Source organism: Phascolarctos cinereus, unplaced genomic scaffold, assembly GCF_003287225.1.
Source record: "Phascolarctos cinereus isolate Bilbo 61053 unplaced genomic scaffold, phaCin_HiC Scaffold_726;HRSCAF=1367, whole genome shotgun sequence".
Classification (NCBI taxonomy): domain Eukaryota; kingdom Metazoa; phylum Chordata; class Mammalia; order Diprotodontia; family Phascolarctidae; genus Phascolarctos; species Phascolarctos cinereus.
This window is the reverse complement of record NW_027556098.1, coordinates 390,672,729-390,689,741: the sequence shown is the minus strand read 5'-3', so window position 1 is coordinate 390,689,741 and position 17,013 is coordinate 390,672,729. Positions and strand designations below refer to the sequence as shown.

The following is a 17,013-nucleotide window of genomic DNA, read 5'->3' as shown; positions in this document are numbered from 1 at the left end:
TGGGGCTTCCTGGAGACTCAGAGCCTGGAGGGGATTCCTAGCCACAATCAGGCAGTGAGTATATAAAGAAATGGGCCAGACGGGAAGGATCACAGACTTCAGAGCTAGGAGGGCCCTGAGAACAGAGGATGTCAGGGCTGGGAGGGCCCCTGGAACACAGGATGTCGGGGTGGGAGGGCCCTTGGAACAGAGGATGTCAGGGGTGGGAGGGCCCTTGGAACAGAGGATGTCAGGGGTGGGAGGGCCCTTAGAACACAGGATGTCAGAGCTGGGAGATCCCTTAGAACACAGCATGTCAGAGGTGGGAGGGCCCTTAGAATACAGAATGTCAAAGCTGGGAAGACCTTCAAGGTCACCTAGTCCAACTTTCATTTTATGCATGGGGAAACTGAGGCCCAGAGGAAGAGGCTTGCTGAAAGTCATGCAGGTAGCAAGTTGCAGGGCCACGATTCCAACCCGTCAAATTCACCATCCCTTCCATAACACCAGAGTGTTTTCACAGTCAGACTCCCTGACTCAGTCCTCCTCAAGATTTTCTTTACTTCTGACAGCTAGTGGTAGGGTCAGAACCACCAGGAGCTCATGACCGTGGAAGGCTAAGGGGGCCAGACTACATGGGTGACTTCATTACTTCAAGAGGAAGTGAGAATGGCTGCAAGTGAGGCAGCACTATCTCAGGGGCTAATCCCCAGCAAAGGCTGGTGCACCAAGAGGGAGGCAGGTGTGTATCACCAGCCTGGTGAAGGGCCTAGCTCAAGGAGCCAAGGGGAACAGGTGTGTGAAGGCAGCAGGGACCTTTGTGGGAGCACAGCCTGGTTGAGGGACCCCCCAGATCCTAGGGGAGAAGCCCAGGCCCAGAAGCCAGGCCATCCACGGGTAGACTTGGGTGAGCCAAAGGCCCCAGGGATACCAGAAGGACTGGACCATAGGCCTAATGGTCACTCAGGGCAGGAGAGCCTGAGAACACAGAAGGAAGGGCCTCAGTGGTCCAACAGCAAGTCAGGGGGTTGGGGTCCACTGGCCAGGGGTGTCTCACTTTTCACCTCGGTCCTTCTCTCCACAAATACATATCCTATGGGGCCAAGCATAGGCTGCTCCTTAACTAGAGATGTCTTTGAAAGGGAAGAAGAATATACAGGTGTTCTCTGAAAAAAAGACCAGCCCATAACATCTGTGGCAGGACACGCTCAGGCTTTACAGGTCAGATGAGGAAGGCGGAAGGGAGGCCACCCGTTCCCTTATTGCTTGACCAGCATCTCTATGGCGCTGCGGGAGGGCAGGAGAGGGAGGGGCACAGGTGGCCTGGCCCCGTGCCCTCTTTGTACCACCTGCTGGGAAAGGAGAGAGATCCCAAGGCCCGGTCTAATGACCTGGCTTGTTATTACAATCCTTGGCCCTGGGGTTTAGGCACTGGTGCCCCAGGCAGGCAGGGAATTCAGTGGCCAGACCCAGGTTGGGACACAGCCCGTATGAGGGATCAGTCACACTGCAGAGTGAGGTCCCCTCGGCCAAATGAACCCTGTAATGAGGAAAGCCTGGACGGCACGGGGCGGAGCAGCGCTGGCGGCCAAAGGAGTGCCAGGGATGAGTCTTGGGGAAGGAACTCGGGTGGTCATTCTCCAAAGTTGGGAGAGGTTTCCCTCTGGGGGGAGCACAGATGGGAAAGGGAGGAGTATGATGCAGAGAATGCCATCCTCCGACCACGGCTGCCCTGGGTCCCTGAAGAACTCTTGGGGGAGCAGAAGCTGAGTCTCAGATGCAACCTGGCCAGTCACCATTTCTCAGGCCCTAGCCCCCATGGGCACAGCCTGAGGAAAGCTTGTCCCAACAACTCTGAGGGTCCCAGGAACATGGGAGGTTCAGATACACCAGGGCAGGCCAGGGCCCGGCTCCCCTAGAAGACCCACCCGCCACCCTGGCCCCCACTGCTTTGTCCCACTGCTCTGTCTACAATAAGCTCTGGTATCCCGGGGAGGAAACCCCCCAAAACAAACCAGAGATGGTTCCAAGTCTATTTGGCAATGCGCCTGGGCTGTCACTCTAGTTATGGCTCACGGAACAGGGGAAAGGCCTTAGTAGTCTCATCAAGCATGCATTACTTGGGTAAGGGGTGTGTACACGTGTGTGTGTGTGTGTGTGTGTGTGTGTGTGTGTGTGTGTGTGTGTGTGTGTGAAGGAGGCTTACTTGACGGTGGAGACAGTCCCCGTGGTGATGGAATCGGTCTTGGAGAAGGTCGACTTCAGGTACTCGGGAGTGTTGAAAGGCAGGGAGACTGGTGGCTCGGGCCCCACCACAGGGGCAGCTGCACCCGGTGCGCCGGCCAGGGGCGCGGGGGCCAGGCTGGGGGCGGGGGGCGCCTTGACGGGCGCCAGCTTCTGGATGTTGCGGACGTCGTACTTGGAGGGGCGCCCCACCTTGCCGGTCTTGAAGGCGATGGCGCCCCCCATGTCTGGGTTGCCCTCCCCGGGCTTGAAGAGGTGGAGGTATTTGACGTTCTCCAGGTCGTACTTGGACGGCTTCTTGTACGTGTTGCCGTTCTGGGGCCTCAGGCTCTCGCTGGTCTTGAGCTTTTGGATGAAGAAGTCGTACTTGGAGGCGCGGGCCACCAGCCCCTGCATCTGGGCGCTGCTGTGGGAGGGCAGCGGGAGGATGGTGGCCTTGGTCTCCAGGTGGGCCGTGTTGCTGGGCAGCCGCAGGCCCGGCATGGGCCCGGCTTCTTTGCCCGCTCTCTCCTCCGCCTTGGCACCGTGCGTGGGCCACGGGAGCTGTTCGCCGGCCTTGAGCTTGCGGATGTACTCCTCGTACTTGGAGAACCTGGGCCGCTTGCTGTCCTCCGAGGCCGGGGGCGCCGGGGACGCCTCGGGGGCCGCGCTGCGTGGAGCTTCTCAAAGCTGACCTTGCGGGCCAGCTCGTCCCTCACGTTCTGGTCATCGTAGCCGAACATGCCGAGGAACTCATTCATGGTGGTGGCAGCGTAGTCTCGGAGGGAGGAGGCTTCTCCTGTGGGGACAGAGGAGGGGGTCACCCAGGGGGCAGGGCTGGATGAGGGGCGCCTTGTCCCTGGGTCCCCTCCCTCCCTCTCTTCTCTCCTCCCAAGGCGGGGAGGGGGATGTGGTGGTGGTGGGGGGGCTGAGGGGACATGATCTACGGACATTTGGCTCACTTGTTAGGTTTTACGACTCTTAAATTAATTTGTTTAAAAAAAAAGTAATTAATACTGGGGTAAAATAAAACGAGTTCATCAATGCCAGGAAAATCAATTTCCTAAATGTTCTGGCCGATGGCTTTTCAGTACATTAAACAAAGTTTCATAAATGTCTCTGTGCTCTCGCCTTGGCCTAATATGAAGGAAAACCGATTTTACTGGAAGTGAGGCCAGCGAAAATGCACCTCGTGGGCCTTCTCCTGGGAGCCGAGGGAGAGCGGGGGCAAGTGGGAAAATGGGTCAGGGACTGAAGGGGCCCGGAAGCATCATCCAATCAGAGACCTAGATCTGGAAAGAACCTTAGAAGTCATCAAGGACACCCTTCCCCATTTCACAGAAGTCAAAACTGAGGCCCAGAGGAAGGAAGGGATTGGCCCAAGGTCACACAGCAGAAGAACAGCAAGGTCAAAATGTGAACCCAGACGTCTCCCCCAAGATCCAACAGAGAAGACACGCTGGGAGAGGGCAAAGGGGGAAAGAGGGAGTACAGACACCAACACGTCCAAGAGAGAAGGCACAGAAGGCAGGGTCGGGGTAGGGTCATTCATTCCTTCTATGAGCACTCATTAATCACCTACTATGTGTCAGGCACTATGCTAGGTGCTGGGTGTACAGAGAGAAAAATGAAAACTGTCTGGGAGTCTGTATTCTATTGGGGAAGGGAGAAGCAAGGAACAATGTGGACAGAGACAAGGAAACACAAAATATATGCAAATAAATTTCCAGGGAGGAGGGGGAGCGCTGGTAGCTGGAGAGGGCGCTGAGGAATCTTTTCAAGGCCTCCCATGTTCCTCCTGTCTCATCCTAGGCATCACTGATTTAGAACTGGCAAGTCACTGAACTCCTCTGGGCCTCAGTTTCTTCATCTGAAATGTGATATAATGTAAGGTGGGGTGGGACTAGTTGATTTCTAAAGCTCCTTTCTGGTTCTCTCTCTTCTCTCTCTCTCTCTCTCTCTCTCTCTCTCTCTCTCTCTCTCTCTCTCTCTCTCTCTCATAGGACCAGAGATTTAGAGTTGGAGAAAACCTTAGTGATATTTCATCTCTCCATTTTATAGATGAAGAAACTGAGGCCCCTAGAGGGGAGATGACTTGCTTAATCAAGGTGGTCAGCTGTAGAGCTGAGATCTGAACCCAGGTCAGTTCGTCTCCCAGCATGTAATATGTACTTACTATGCAGTCAGGCACTAGGCTAAGCAGATCCATTATTATTCACATCCTTAGAATCAGGGTCATAGCTTTAGAGCTGAAATGGATCTCAGAGACCACCAAGTCCCACCCGCTCACTTTACAGATGAGGAAATTGAGGCACATAAGTTCAGTGACTTGCTCAAGGCTATATGGGTAGTAAGTGACCTAGGCATAATTTGTACCTAGGTCCTTAGAAGCCAAATCCACACTTTTTCCTTTGCCCTTCTCTCCTCACAAAGGGTCCCACCCTTCCCCACCCAGCTGCCACCCTGGCAAATTGCTGTGCTCTGTCTCTTTCTATGGCCCTGTAGAAATGGCACCAGGCCAGGAGAAGCCTGGGCAGGTGACTCTGTGGCTTGGGAACCTGGGCCATCCCAGGGCCTGGCAGCCTAGCTGCGGTCTCTGTGTCCTCCCAAGGCTGCTTTGCTGGTCACTGTGAAGGGAGGAGGGGAGAGGGAGAAGTGGAGCCTTCAAAGGGAGCTGGAGGTCACCCAATAACAGAGCGAAGGAGGAAATACAGATTGGTCTGACGTGCCAGCTCAGATTCATTTAAGCTTCAATCTGACACGGAGGCCCTCCTCCCCTCTTGTGCCCGCAATCGCCTCCTCCCTCCCGCCAAGCAAAGATTTACTGTGTGCAGGAGTCCTTCAAAACTCCCTCCTCATCGCCTCCAATCACTCACTGCAACTCTCCTGGGTGGGTGGTACAGGGGGAGCAAGCACAGGCTTGGGCTGGGAATGGAATCTGGCTCTCAGGGGTTCGGATGGCTTCCTGTCACCTCCCCTCACCCTCCTCACCCCACAAAAAGACTCAGAGCTGCCTAAAAAGCTGGTTGATGAGGGCAAGGCCCTAGTGGAAAGGAGGAAGACCATGCTACAATCTGGCAACTGAGCGGGATTTAGGAATACGCACGTGCACACATACGTGCAGACACATACACAACCTTACTGAGCCACTTAAACAATTTCCCAAATACATCAAGGCAGGCATACAACTCCATAATCACATATACACAGAGACTCACACAGGTGTGGGCAACTCTCCAGCCCAAGTGACAGGAAGCACAAGTTTACATGTGCACATGTGGTCCTTTTGTGTAAATGACAAATTGTTGGAGTTTTGCTTTTTGACCCATTCTGCAATTCTCCTCTGTTTTATGGGCAAATTCATCCCATTCACATTTGGGGTTGATTCCTGTAATTACACACGCACACCACACACACATACACACACACACACACACACACACACACTCTAGCCAATGTGAGGAATTAAGAATTGGTAGCAGAAGAGTGACCAAATGTTCACAGAATTACAGAATCTTTGTTAGCCAGCAAGAGGGACCAGTGTGTCTTGAGTCTAACCTGACAGATTATACCCAGCACACCCTGGGTCAGAGCAGATGGGAAGGGAGAGAGAGAGAGGAAGGAAGGAGGAAAGGAGGAAGGAGAAAGGGAGGAGTGGGGGAGAAGCTTAGGATCTCCTGTAGGAGCCCTTGGAAGGATTTCTGTTCCAGAGAAGGCACTGTGTCCTGTTTTGGGGCTGGTGAGAAGGTTTGGTGGCCGGACTCATGACTAGCTCCCCAAGACAATGAGCCCCCAGGGGACAAGGCACTCTGAGCTCCCCAAAGTCCTGGGCCATCCTCTCACTACCCCCTCAGGTGACAGTAAGGAGAGGGACAAAAGCAGAAGCCCTCTGGGAAGAGATCAGAAGGGAGGCTGCTCTCTGCACACTGCTGTCTTGGAACCTGGGGCAATGTCAGCCCTGGAGGGACGAGTGGGCATCCTGTTCACACGCAGCACCCAGACGGAGAAGGCCCTAGGAGGCGGGCAGTGCCAGGCCCCGGTGGCTGTTGGCAGAAAGCAGGGCAGAGGAGAGGGCTCTGGCCCCAGCACATGTGTCTCAGGGACAAGGGGAAGCAGACTGAAAATAGCTGAAGACAGCGTACTCTATATGGCAGGGAAGTCCTCCCAGGGCAGCTCGGAGGGAGCAGGGGCCGGGGGGCCCTAGGCTAAAATCTATGGCCCTGAGCCCCTGGGAGTGGGCAGGCATGAAGGGCTGGCCTGGCCTGGGAGGGGATGAAGGAAGGAAAACCAGGGGCACCCGGCACAAAGGGCTGGCAGCTTCCATGGGCGGGGAGCACAGAGGGGGTGTGGCCCCACAAAATGACCCCACTGGAGTCAGGCTGAGAGGATTAAGAATGGAAAGGCCCACCTGGCCAGCCCTGGTCCTCCAACCCTCAGTCACCATTTGTTCTGACCTGTGGTTGGAGGCCAAGGAGAGGGAGGGGCACCCCAGGCCAGGCTGACCCCCCGTTGTTCCCCCAGTCTCCTTCCATGGCAGGCATGAGACCCTTCGGAAGGAGGCCAGGAGCAGCTTGCCCTAGTAGCTGTGGGGGGTAGCGGGCAGCAGAGATGGGAGACTTCCGGGGGCCCACCCCCCAGCCCTGGTGCAATCACCTTGTGTCTGAATATGGCAAGGGCTTTCCCTATCAGAGGAAACTGAAGGTCACACTTTTCCTCATTGATCTTGCAATGTTTGTTAATTACTCTGTCACTGATGTGGCGAAGGATAATTAAACAGCTCTGTTTATATCTTATATGCATAATTATGTGGCTGCCTGGGCTCCCTGCACAGGGAGGAAGATGCGCCCCTCACTGCAGGGGGGGTGGGGTGCTGGGAAATGGGGCTGGGGGAGGGGCAGATAGGGCCGACTCACTCCTCCTGAACCACCCCAGGGGCTGGGAGGGAGGAAAGGAGGGCATCAGGACAGATCCATGGCTGGGGGGATTCAGTCCCACTGGGTGATCACCCCAAAACTCTACAGGGTATCCTACAATCCACCCGTAGTCAGATCTCTGACTCCCTAACTTCTCCTCCACCCCTCCTCCCTTTCCAGGAGGTCAGCAGAGCAGGTATAGGCCAGCCAGACTGCCCTGCCCTGGGATGCCCAAAGATCCACACCCCAGGGTGCCTCGCTTCCTAAGGAAGATGCAGGAGATGGGATTATAGCAGTAGAGCTGGAAGTGACCTCAAAACCCCATCTAATCCAAATATCTCATTTCGCAGTTGAGGAAACTGAATTAGATGACTTGCCCAAGGCCACACATAGATACCAAGTGAAGTGGGGGGGTTCAAACTCAGGTCTTCTGACTTCAGAGCCAGTGTTCTTTCCACGGTATGGAAAGGTCTTCTAGTTAGTGGAAAGAAATGGATAAATAAGTTAGGCCAAGGTCACTCGGGGGCCCCAGGAGAGAGCTGGGAAGAGGACAAGCCAGAGGGCAGTTTAGATAGAAAGAGGCAGGAGGCAGGAGGCCAGAGCAGAGGCTGGAGGGAAGGAAGCAACAGAGAAGACCTTGGCAAGGTTAGAAGGGAGATTAGCCTTAATCTGCTTGCCCCTAGAGGCCAGAGCTAAAAGCATGGGTGGAAGTTACATGGAGGCAGGTTTCAATTTGATATAAGGAGATAACTTTCTAACATTTCAAGCTGGCTCCAAGTGGAAGAGGCTCTCCTGGAAGTGACTCTGGAGCCCAAATGATCATTAATTCAAGATATTCCAGAAGGGGAATGGTAGAGGTGGAGATGAATGCATTCATTCATTCACTCAGTCATTCATTCACTCATTTATTCATGCTGCAGACGGTCCCTTCCAGCTCCAAAATGATAAGATTCTATAAAATATCCAAGGAGTAGGTGTAGGGGGATGGGGCGAGGGTGCAGGGAGACTGAGGCATTTTCAGAATCATTCCGAGGGAAAATCAAAGACATAAATATGTAGAATGCTAACCAGCCTTCCTGCTGCCTCTGTCTACACACTCTTACCACGCTTTTGGGAAACAGATGCCAGTGCATAAGAGCTCACAGTCCCTGCCAGGCGTGCCTGCTCACAGCCATGTTCCCATTTGACAGCCTTCCTGATCAGTCCCCTACACTCCTGCCCCTGGGCCCACTTCTTGGCTCCAACCCCTTCCCCAGATTCTGCTCCATGGGGCCTGGTAAGAGCCACTGAGATGCGGTGGGGCCAGGGCAAGCTGGTCCTTCCTGCTGGGCTCCGGGCGGATCCACCCTTCTTCCCAGGGCACCATCAACCCCTTCCTCCTTCCCTTCCTGGGAAGATCCTGGCAGAAAGAAAATGCCCAGACTGACACCCACACGGGCCAGTTCCTGTCACCCTCGTCTGAGTAGGAGCACCTAGACAGACATCAGGGGTGTCGCCCTTTTCCATCTCTATCCCAGGCACTTTGTAAGAACTAAATAAATGTGCCTTCCTTCCTTCCCTCTTTCCTCCCTTCTCTCCCTTCCTCCTCTCCCTCCTTTCCTTCCTTCCCTCCCTCCCTTCCTTTTCTGTTTCTATCCTTCCTTCTTTCTTTCCTTCCTCCCTTCTCTTCCTCCCTTCCTCCCTCTTCTTCCCTCCCCTCCTTCCTCCCTCCCTCCTTTCCTTCCTTCCTCCCTTGTTTCTTCCCTCCTTCCCTTTCCTCTTTCCAGCCTTCCTTCTTTCTTTCCTTCCTCGCTCTCTTTCTACCTCCCTTTTCCCTCCCTTCTCTCCTTCCTCCCTTTTTTCTTTCCCTCCTTTCCTTCCTCTCCTCTTCACTTCTTCTTCCCTTCTCTTTTTCCTCTCTCCTTCCCTTTCTCCCTTCTTTCCTCCCTTCCTTGACAGGTCACTGGGCATGGAGTCTGGAAGACCTAAGTTCAAATCCACTCTCACACACTGACTAGCTGTGTGACTCTTAGCAAGTCACTTCACTCTGCCTCAGTTTCTTCAACTGCGAAATGGAAATAATAGGACCTACGTCCCAGGGTTGTTGTGAGACACAAATGAGACAAAAATTGTAAAGTCCTTAGCACACAGTGCCTGGTACAGCAGATACTTAATACATTTTCCTCCCTTCCTCCCTCCTGTCTTTTTTCCCTTCCTTCCTCCCTCTTTTTCTTCCTTCTTCCTCCTTCCTTCCTCCCTCCCTCCTTCCTCTCCTTCCTTCTTCCCTTCCTTCCCCCCTCTTTTTCTTCCTTCTTTCTCCTTTCTTCCTTCTTCCTTCTTCCCTCCCTCCCTCTGTTCTCTCCGTTCTTCCCTCCGTCTCCTCGTCACCTCCAAGATCAAATACAAAATCCTTTTTTTTCTTTCACAGTCCTCTATAACCTGGCCCCTTTCTCCCTTCTGGGCCTCCTCATTGTTCCTGGCACCCAGTTCTCCATCTCCCACCTCCGAGCATCGCCTCTGGCTGTCTGCCGTGCCTGGACCGCTCTCTCTTCTCATAGCCTCCTCCTCCACACTTTCCTGCCTTCCTTAAAGTGCTAGCTAATGTCCCACCTTCTGCCAGAAGCCATTCTCAGGTCTCCTCAATCTTAGGGCTTTTATCTGGCCTCCATCTTGTTGGTACACAGTTGTTTGCACAATGTCTCACCTGCTGAACTGTAAGCTCCCTGAAGGCAGGGACTGGGTTTTTTTGCCTTTCTTTTTATGTGCTTACCATAGTGCCCAGCACATAGTAGGTGCTTCATAAATGCTAGCTGCCCTACTGAAGCTTGCTGGATTTGGAGTTGGGGGAGCTGGGTCCAAGGCATGGCTCTGTCATTTACTGCCTGTAAGACCCTGGCTAAGTCCTTTACCCTCTGCAGGTGTCTGGGTTCTTCATCTATCAAATGAAGGGGTTGGCCTGAGGTCCCTTTGGCTCTATAACAGGTCTTTGATCTTATGACTTCACCTGGGTTCCTCCACTGGGAAAGCCTCAGGACCTGGGTACCCCACCCCCAAACCCCAGCCTTCTTGGGGTGATGCCTTACTGAGAGAACTCCCCAAGAGTGATCCCAAAGGATGCCTGAACTCCAGGTAATGAGACACCAAAGTGGGGGTGGCCTCACCTGAAGCCTGCTTGGCATTGTTCGCACCCTCCTCCTTGGGCGCTAGCCCATCTGAGTCCCGTTCTTCTAGGAAGCTGCTGCTCTGGGAGGTGGGCCCCCGAGTTTCCTCTGCGTGGTCCTCCTCATCGCTGCATCCCTGGGGCTGTACCATGTAGACACCCTCAGGGGGCAGCTCGAGGCCCTCGCGGACACTGCGCCCTATGACTGGGGCTGGGGATGGCTCCTCACTGTACTCCCCATTGACCCACTTCTCAATCACGGCCCGCCGCCTGTCCTCCTCGCTCCGAGGCGTCTGGGTGACCCTGGCCTCCGACCCGCCGCCCTGCTCCTTCTCCCGGGGCCGCAGGGGGTTGCCCTGGCTGCCTTCTGGCCGGAGGCCCGTCTCTGCTCCCTGCTCCACCACCACCTGGCGGCTCAGCTTGGCACAGATGGCATTGAGCTTCAGGCCGCCTTTGCGCTTGGCCGCCATCGCGGGTTTTCCTGAGGATGGGTCAGGGCATAGAGCGCCTTCAGCTGGAGGGAGAGAAAAGGAGACAGATGGTCAGGCAGACACTGAGAGAAAGCATCACCTCCCCTTAATCGGGCAGCCACCTGGCAAAGATTTAGAAAATGCCTTCCTCTATACTAGGTGCTGGGAATATACAGACAAAAATAAGACACTTCTTGCCCTCAAGAAGCCTCCCCATGAAGCCTCTGTAGTCTTGCCAGCAGGCGGATGCAATGGACACGGACTTGTATTTAGAGTGAAAATTCCAGTGTCTGAATCTCAGCACTGCTCCTTGCTGCCTGTGTGGTCCTAGGCAAGGCACTTCAGCAGCCACCACGGCACAGATAGCTGGCATTTATATAGCACCTACTGTATGCTAGGCACAATTGTGCGACGTGTCTTACAGATATTACACTCACAACCACCCTGGGAGGTAGGTGCTGTTTTTACCCTATTTTACAGATGAGGAAACTGAGGCAAACAGATATCAAGTGACTTGCCCAGGGCTACACAGCTAGTGTCTGAGTCTGTGTTTGAACTCAAGTCTTCCTGAGACCATGCTGAGTGATTTATCAAGGAAGGAAGGGAGGGAGGGAGGGAGAGAGGGAAGGAGGGAGGAAGGGGGGAGGGAGGGAGGAAGGAAGAAGGAAAGAGAAGGGAGGAAAGAAGGGAGGGAGGGAGGGAGGAGGGAGGAAGGAGGGAGGGAGGAAGGAAGGAAGAAGGAAAGAGAAGGGAGGAAAGAAGGGACGGAGGGGAGGAGGGAGGAAGAGAGGGAGGAAGGAAAGAGGGAAAGAGAGACAGAAGGGAGGAAGGACAGAAGGAAGGAGACAAAGAAGGAAAAAAGGAAGGGAGGGAGAAAGGAAGAGATGGAGGAAGGAAGGAAAGAAAGAGAAGCAAGGAAAGGAGGGAGGAAGGAAAGAAGGGGGGAAGGAAGGAAAGAGAAGGGAAGAAGGAAAGAAGGAAGGAGAGAAAGAAGGAAAAAAGGAAGGGAGGGAAGAAGGAAGGGAAAGAGGGAGGGAGGAAGAAAGGAAAGACAGAGAAGTGAGGAAAGGTGGGAGGAAGGAAAGAAGGGAGGAAGGAAGGGAAGGAGGGAGGGAGGAAGGAAGGGAGGGAGGGAGAGAAGAAGGAAGGAAGGAAGAACTTAGTCTTGCAGACTCTGGGTCCCAAGCCTCGTGGCTAGGGCAGGCAGTGGGAAGAGGGACAGAGCAGTGAGCCCAACCCCAAAGGGGTCACTGAGGTCTCCTTTCCAACACAACAGCCCCCGCTGTCTGTCACAGGCATCCTCTCGGCTGCGCTGGCCTCAAGCTGATCACCTGGGCCCAGACCGGTCTAGCCTTTGGTTTGGAGGGGACCAGGTGGATGCCCGTTCCCCAGGTTCAGGCCCTGTCCCTGGCAGATGGAAGAGCCCTGCCCTCTCCTCTAGCTTTCTCTTTTCTGTGTCCATTACCACAGAGTACCCCTGAGCCCTGGGAAAGCAAATACAGAGCTGGATTGGAGTCGGAGGACCCAGATTCATTCACTCATCCAATTCCTTCATTCCCAGTTTCCCCAGGGAGGCCGCCTGGCACAGCAGAAAGTTCGCTGGATCTGGACGGGGAGGATGCTTGGTGCACGAGTGACCCTGGACAAGTCCCCCGACCTCTGGAGGACTTGGCTCCTCACTGGTCAAGTGAAGGGACTGGAACCGAAGGCCTCCTACTGCTCTCTGCACTACCTTAGCCAAATCACCTCCCCCTTCTCTGTAAAACAGGGGAACTGGATTAACCATCAGTCAGTCAGTCAGCAGGGCCGAGCGCCGGGCTAGGTGCTAGGGACACAGGGACAAAGAAGGAAAAAATGCTGACTCTGGAGAGAGGGACAGCCATTTGGACAATCTCGAGGGGTCCTTGTGGTCCTCATGGTCTCTGTTCAGCTCCTGCCCCCAGGTTCTCTTACCCTCCTTCCCTTTCTTTTTTCCCTCTATCCCTCACCACTTTCTTCAGACCTATTCCCTTCTCAATTTCTCCATCCACTTCCCTTGAATCTGGAGTCCAGGGATCTTGGATTCCAATTCTATCTAGGTCACTTAATACCTCACCTGTAAAATGGGTGAATTGGACCAGAAGACCTGTGAGGTCCCTGGGATCCTAGGCTTTCTTTCATGAGCAGCCTTAAGACTCCTCATTCCCCACAGCACCCCCCCCCACTTTGCACTACCCCTCCCTAGGCTAAGAAGCATCTCCCCTGGTACCTGAAACACCCCATCCCCTTTCTCCAACAATCTGTCTGCTTCCTAAAGCCCATGAGGGAAAGAGGAGGGGAAGGTCCCCTGGGAGCTCCCGCCATCCACTGTCTGCTCTGCTCTGTGGCTCCCCACAGTCCCAGCTGGGAACAGGTTGGGATTCCTCAGACCCCCTACAAGGAACCCAGAAGCTTCTGCGATGGCTCCTAATCCCTGAACATGACAGCTAGACACAAACAGGCAGAAACTTTAGCTGCCCCGTCCAAGGGCCGGCCCCACTGCTGCAAAGCATAAGCCGGTGGCTCCAAGCTCTCCAGGGGGAGCCCATATGGTCCAGGGGAGCACAGCCCACCTCCCCACCCTGAGGCTCCCCCACACATACCCAAACACTCTCTCCTCTTCCCTCTCTCTCCTGTTCTCTCTGCGTCTTTCCTCTCCTCCTCTTTTCTCTACCTCGTTTTCCTCTCTCTCTCTCTACACACATACACACCTATACATCACCCTCACTTCTTAAATCTACTCTATGGAGAGACACACACTATGAATCTCTCTCTCTTTCTCTCTCCATTTCTCTCTCTCTCTGTCTCTCTCTCCGTCTCTCTCCCCACATCCATTCAGTCGTTAGAGCTTATAGATGCATCTGCCTTGGACACAGCATTTGTCACATCCATTCCCTTCCACCAACTCACACCACAATCCTTCTGGTTCTAGTCCTCATCAGCCTTCAGCAGCTCTTTATTGCCTCTAGGATAACACAGAATTTCCTCAGCCTGGTATTTAAAGCCCTCCACCATCTGTCTCCAGGACACCTTTCCACACTGATTTTAACCTTTCCCTGCTCTATGTTCCAGCAGGCCAACTGGCATTCTCCTGAATTCTCCTGCTTCTCGCAATCTCCCACTTCCATGCTTTTGCACAAGCTGTATCCCTCACACCTAGAATGCCCTCATTTCTCACTTCCGCCTTAGAATCCCTAGCTTCCTTCTAGACTTGGTTCAGGTGCTGTCCCTTAATTCTCCTGTTAGTCAACAGCTGTCTCCCTCAAATTACTTTGTATTAATTTATCAGTTTACACGCTGTATCCCCCTATCAAAACATAGGCTCTAGTTGGGTCACAGACTGAAAGCCAGAAGGGACCTGAGAGGTCATCTGGTCCAATGCCCTCATTTTATAGATGAGGAAACTGAGGCCCCACAGTGACTTGCCTAAGATCACACAGATCTAGCCTGGATTCTAACCCTGGATTCTGCCTCCAAATCCATCATTCGGCTCCTTTTGTAATATCCTTAGCACCGAGCTCAGTGCTCTGAACACCACAAGCGCCTGATAAGTGCTTGCTGTTGTAGCAGAAATTCAAGGATGTCATAGGCCAGAATTTCCCTTGAAACATGACAAGTGTATAGTAATATCCTAAAAGGCTCTGCCCGGCGGCATGGTAGTAAATGTTTTACATCAGGCTCTCCAGAAAAAAATGCATAAAGGACACACTTATTAAAATTTTCCTTTGTTAAATCTAGACAGTCAACAAGATTACAAACCCAGCCCTAATGGACATTGTTCATAGATTTCTAAGGTGTGTAAATGCTCACACTTGGAATTTAACAACCGGCTCTTTCGGGCCATTCTGGCAAAACCCTGCTCTGCCTCTCAATATCAACGCTATCAAGTCATTCCACAGTGTGTCAACATCTGTGAAGACACACATAGATAAACACACACAGACGAGGGGACGTTCACACTTGTGTATGCCATAGAGGCACACAAACTCCATTTATTCATCCAATTAGTTCATTAATGAACCTTCAATTGGAGGTTTCTTTACAATGGCCCTCAATTGAGGGGCATCATTATTACTTTATTTCAGCTGGGGAAACTGAGGCAAGGTCACACAGCCAATTAGTGTGCCAGACTGAGTTAAGCTAAGGTTGGGAGGGAGGAGAATTTTCTCATCTCTGGAGCCACAGATGGGAAGACACTCCTCCCTCCCTTCTTTGCCGAGGTGGGGGGATCTTTGCCGAGGCCCACAGATCACACAGGTAGTTATCAGAAGCAGGATCCGAGTTTGAGGCCCCTAACTTTGGGAGTCCATAAGGGTCAGGACCTAGCTGCTCCTACTAGGCAGGGGAAGGCAAGAGGCACTCATAGAGTGTGGGACTCTGGATATACCATCACATGGGATTTTTGCATCAGTTCATTTTGCTAAACTTCTGGACCTCCTTCCAGCTCCCCTCCTTTTCACGTTATAAGAGCTAATTTACTGGGCAAGAGATTGGAGAGGCATATATGGACATATATCTGTATCTATAGATATATATGGATATATCTCTATATGTCTATAGAGATATATCCATGTATCTATATATCTATATATGGAAATATATCTATATAGAGAGATATATGGATATCTCTATATACACACATATATAAATGAAATTGATTAAAACAAAATATATAAATTAAAAACAATTTTTAAAAATTGTGTGTCAGAGCCAGGATTTAAACTCAGTTCACAGAAAGCAGCAGTACATAGACTCTGGAGTTACAGGTCCTGAGTTCAAGTCCTGTTTGCTGTCTCTGTGACAGTGGGAAAGTCGCTTAACTTTTCTGGGCCTCAATTTCCCCCTCTGTAAAAGGAGGGCATTGGATTAAATGACCTTCTAGCCCCAGGATACCCATTTTGCAGGGCTAAGAAGGCTTTTTGAGGTCATCTAAGCCACCTCCCAGCTTACAAAGAAAAAACTGAGGCCCAGAAAACTCAAAGGATTTGCCCAACATCACTCAGGTGGCAGAGCCAGGTTTCCCAGACCCAGGAACCATGGCATCCAAATCTACTGCATTCTCTACAGCACCACACGGCCTACTGAAGCTCATTAGTTTTGCACTGCATCCTGGGGGTCCCATGTACAATGTCCTGTATCCTGCACGTAGGGGCAGCTGCAGGCTGACATGTCTCCACGCACTAGGGCGTCCCCCCCCACCCCAGCCCCCTCCCAACCCACTGCTGGGGAAGGAGTCTGACACAATGAATGAGTGGATGGGGCAGCGGTCAGCACGCTGGACTCGGCCTGCCCTGACCAGGGCAGAAGAGAAGGCAGACTCAGCACCCGCCGCTCCCCATTCTTCTCAGGCACCAGGGCATCTTCGGCTCATCTGAGCCCTAAGAGTCCATGCCCTCTGTGCCCCCCACCCCTGGCGGGGGAAGGGGGTGGGAGGTGGCAGCTCTATTTTTAACAGGAGGTGGGCAGCCAAGTGTATACAGCAGAGGACAAATGACTCTATAAATATTTATCCAAAGGAAGAGGGGGACACAGGCTCCTGGGGACCGTGCTCGCAGCGGGGGATGCTGTCTCCCGCGGCCTCCACCCATCCTGAGGTCTCGAGAGGCCTCCACCTCCCGCCCCACGTCTCCTTTCATTTCTTCTCTCAGTCGGGTGATCCCCCCTTCCCCCTCCTCTGAATGCTGCAGCCGCCCCCTCTGCAGCTGCGATCCAGCTGTGTACTCTAGGGGCCCCTCTGGCAAAGGGACACCCCCTCCCCAGTTCCGGTCCCTGGTCCTGCTCCTCTCCCAACTGCTCCCCCAAACACCTGCCCTCCAGCTGCTGCTCCGCCCCAGCCCACCTGCCTTCCAGATGCTGCCCTCCCCTTCTGGCTCTAACCTCCAGCATCTGTCCCCAGGGTGATGGAAAAGGGGGCAACGGTGGGTGTGGGGCGGCTGAGCAAGAAGCTCAGGGCTGGGGATCAGACAGCGTGAGGCAGACACAGTGGCAGGTGTGTGTGGGGGGGTCACAAGCCTTTCTCCCCATGGGGAGGGTCTTTCCCTAAGTTCTCCCCACTCCCCATTCTAGGACTGGGACCCTGAGCCTCTCCACTGCAATCCAGCCCCAGGCTCCGGCTCATGTAAACATCCCCCCGACTTCCCTCTCCCAAAGTAAACGCCTGTGACCCAGCCTCAATGGGAGGAAGCCATCCGTCCCTGGGGCTGTCACCACGGCTTTCATCTCCTTCCTGACACCAGCTCTCCCGCAGTTCTATTTACACTGGACATTTCCT

General features: G+C 53.4%; 1 protein-coding gene across 1 annotated transcript in view; it reads right to left on the bottom strand.

Annotated features, from left to right (window-relative positions):
• The window catches only part of CASZ1 (castor zinc finger 1), a 98,167-nt gene that overhangs the window by 39,696 nt on the left and 41,458 nt on the right, over window positions 1–17,013 (bottom strand). Inside the window, 3 exon segments of the mRNA XM_078145681.1 lie at window positions 2,186–2,873; window positions 2,876–3,001; window positions 10,256–10,768. Coding sequence (XP_078001807.1) covers window positions 2,186–2,873; window positions 2,876–3,001; window positions 10,256–10,768 — 1,327 coding nt within the window.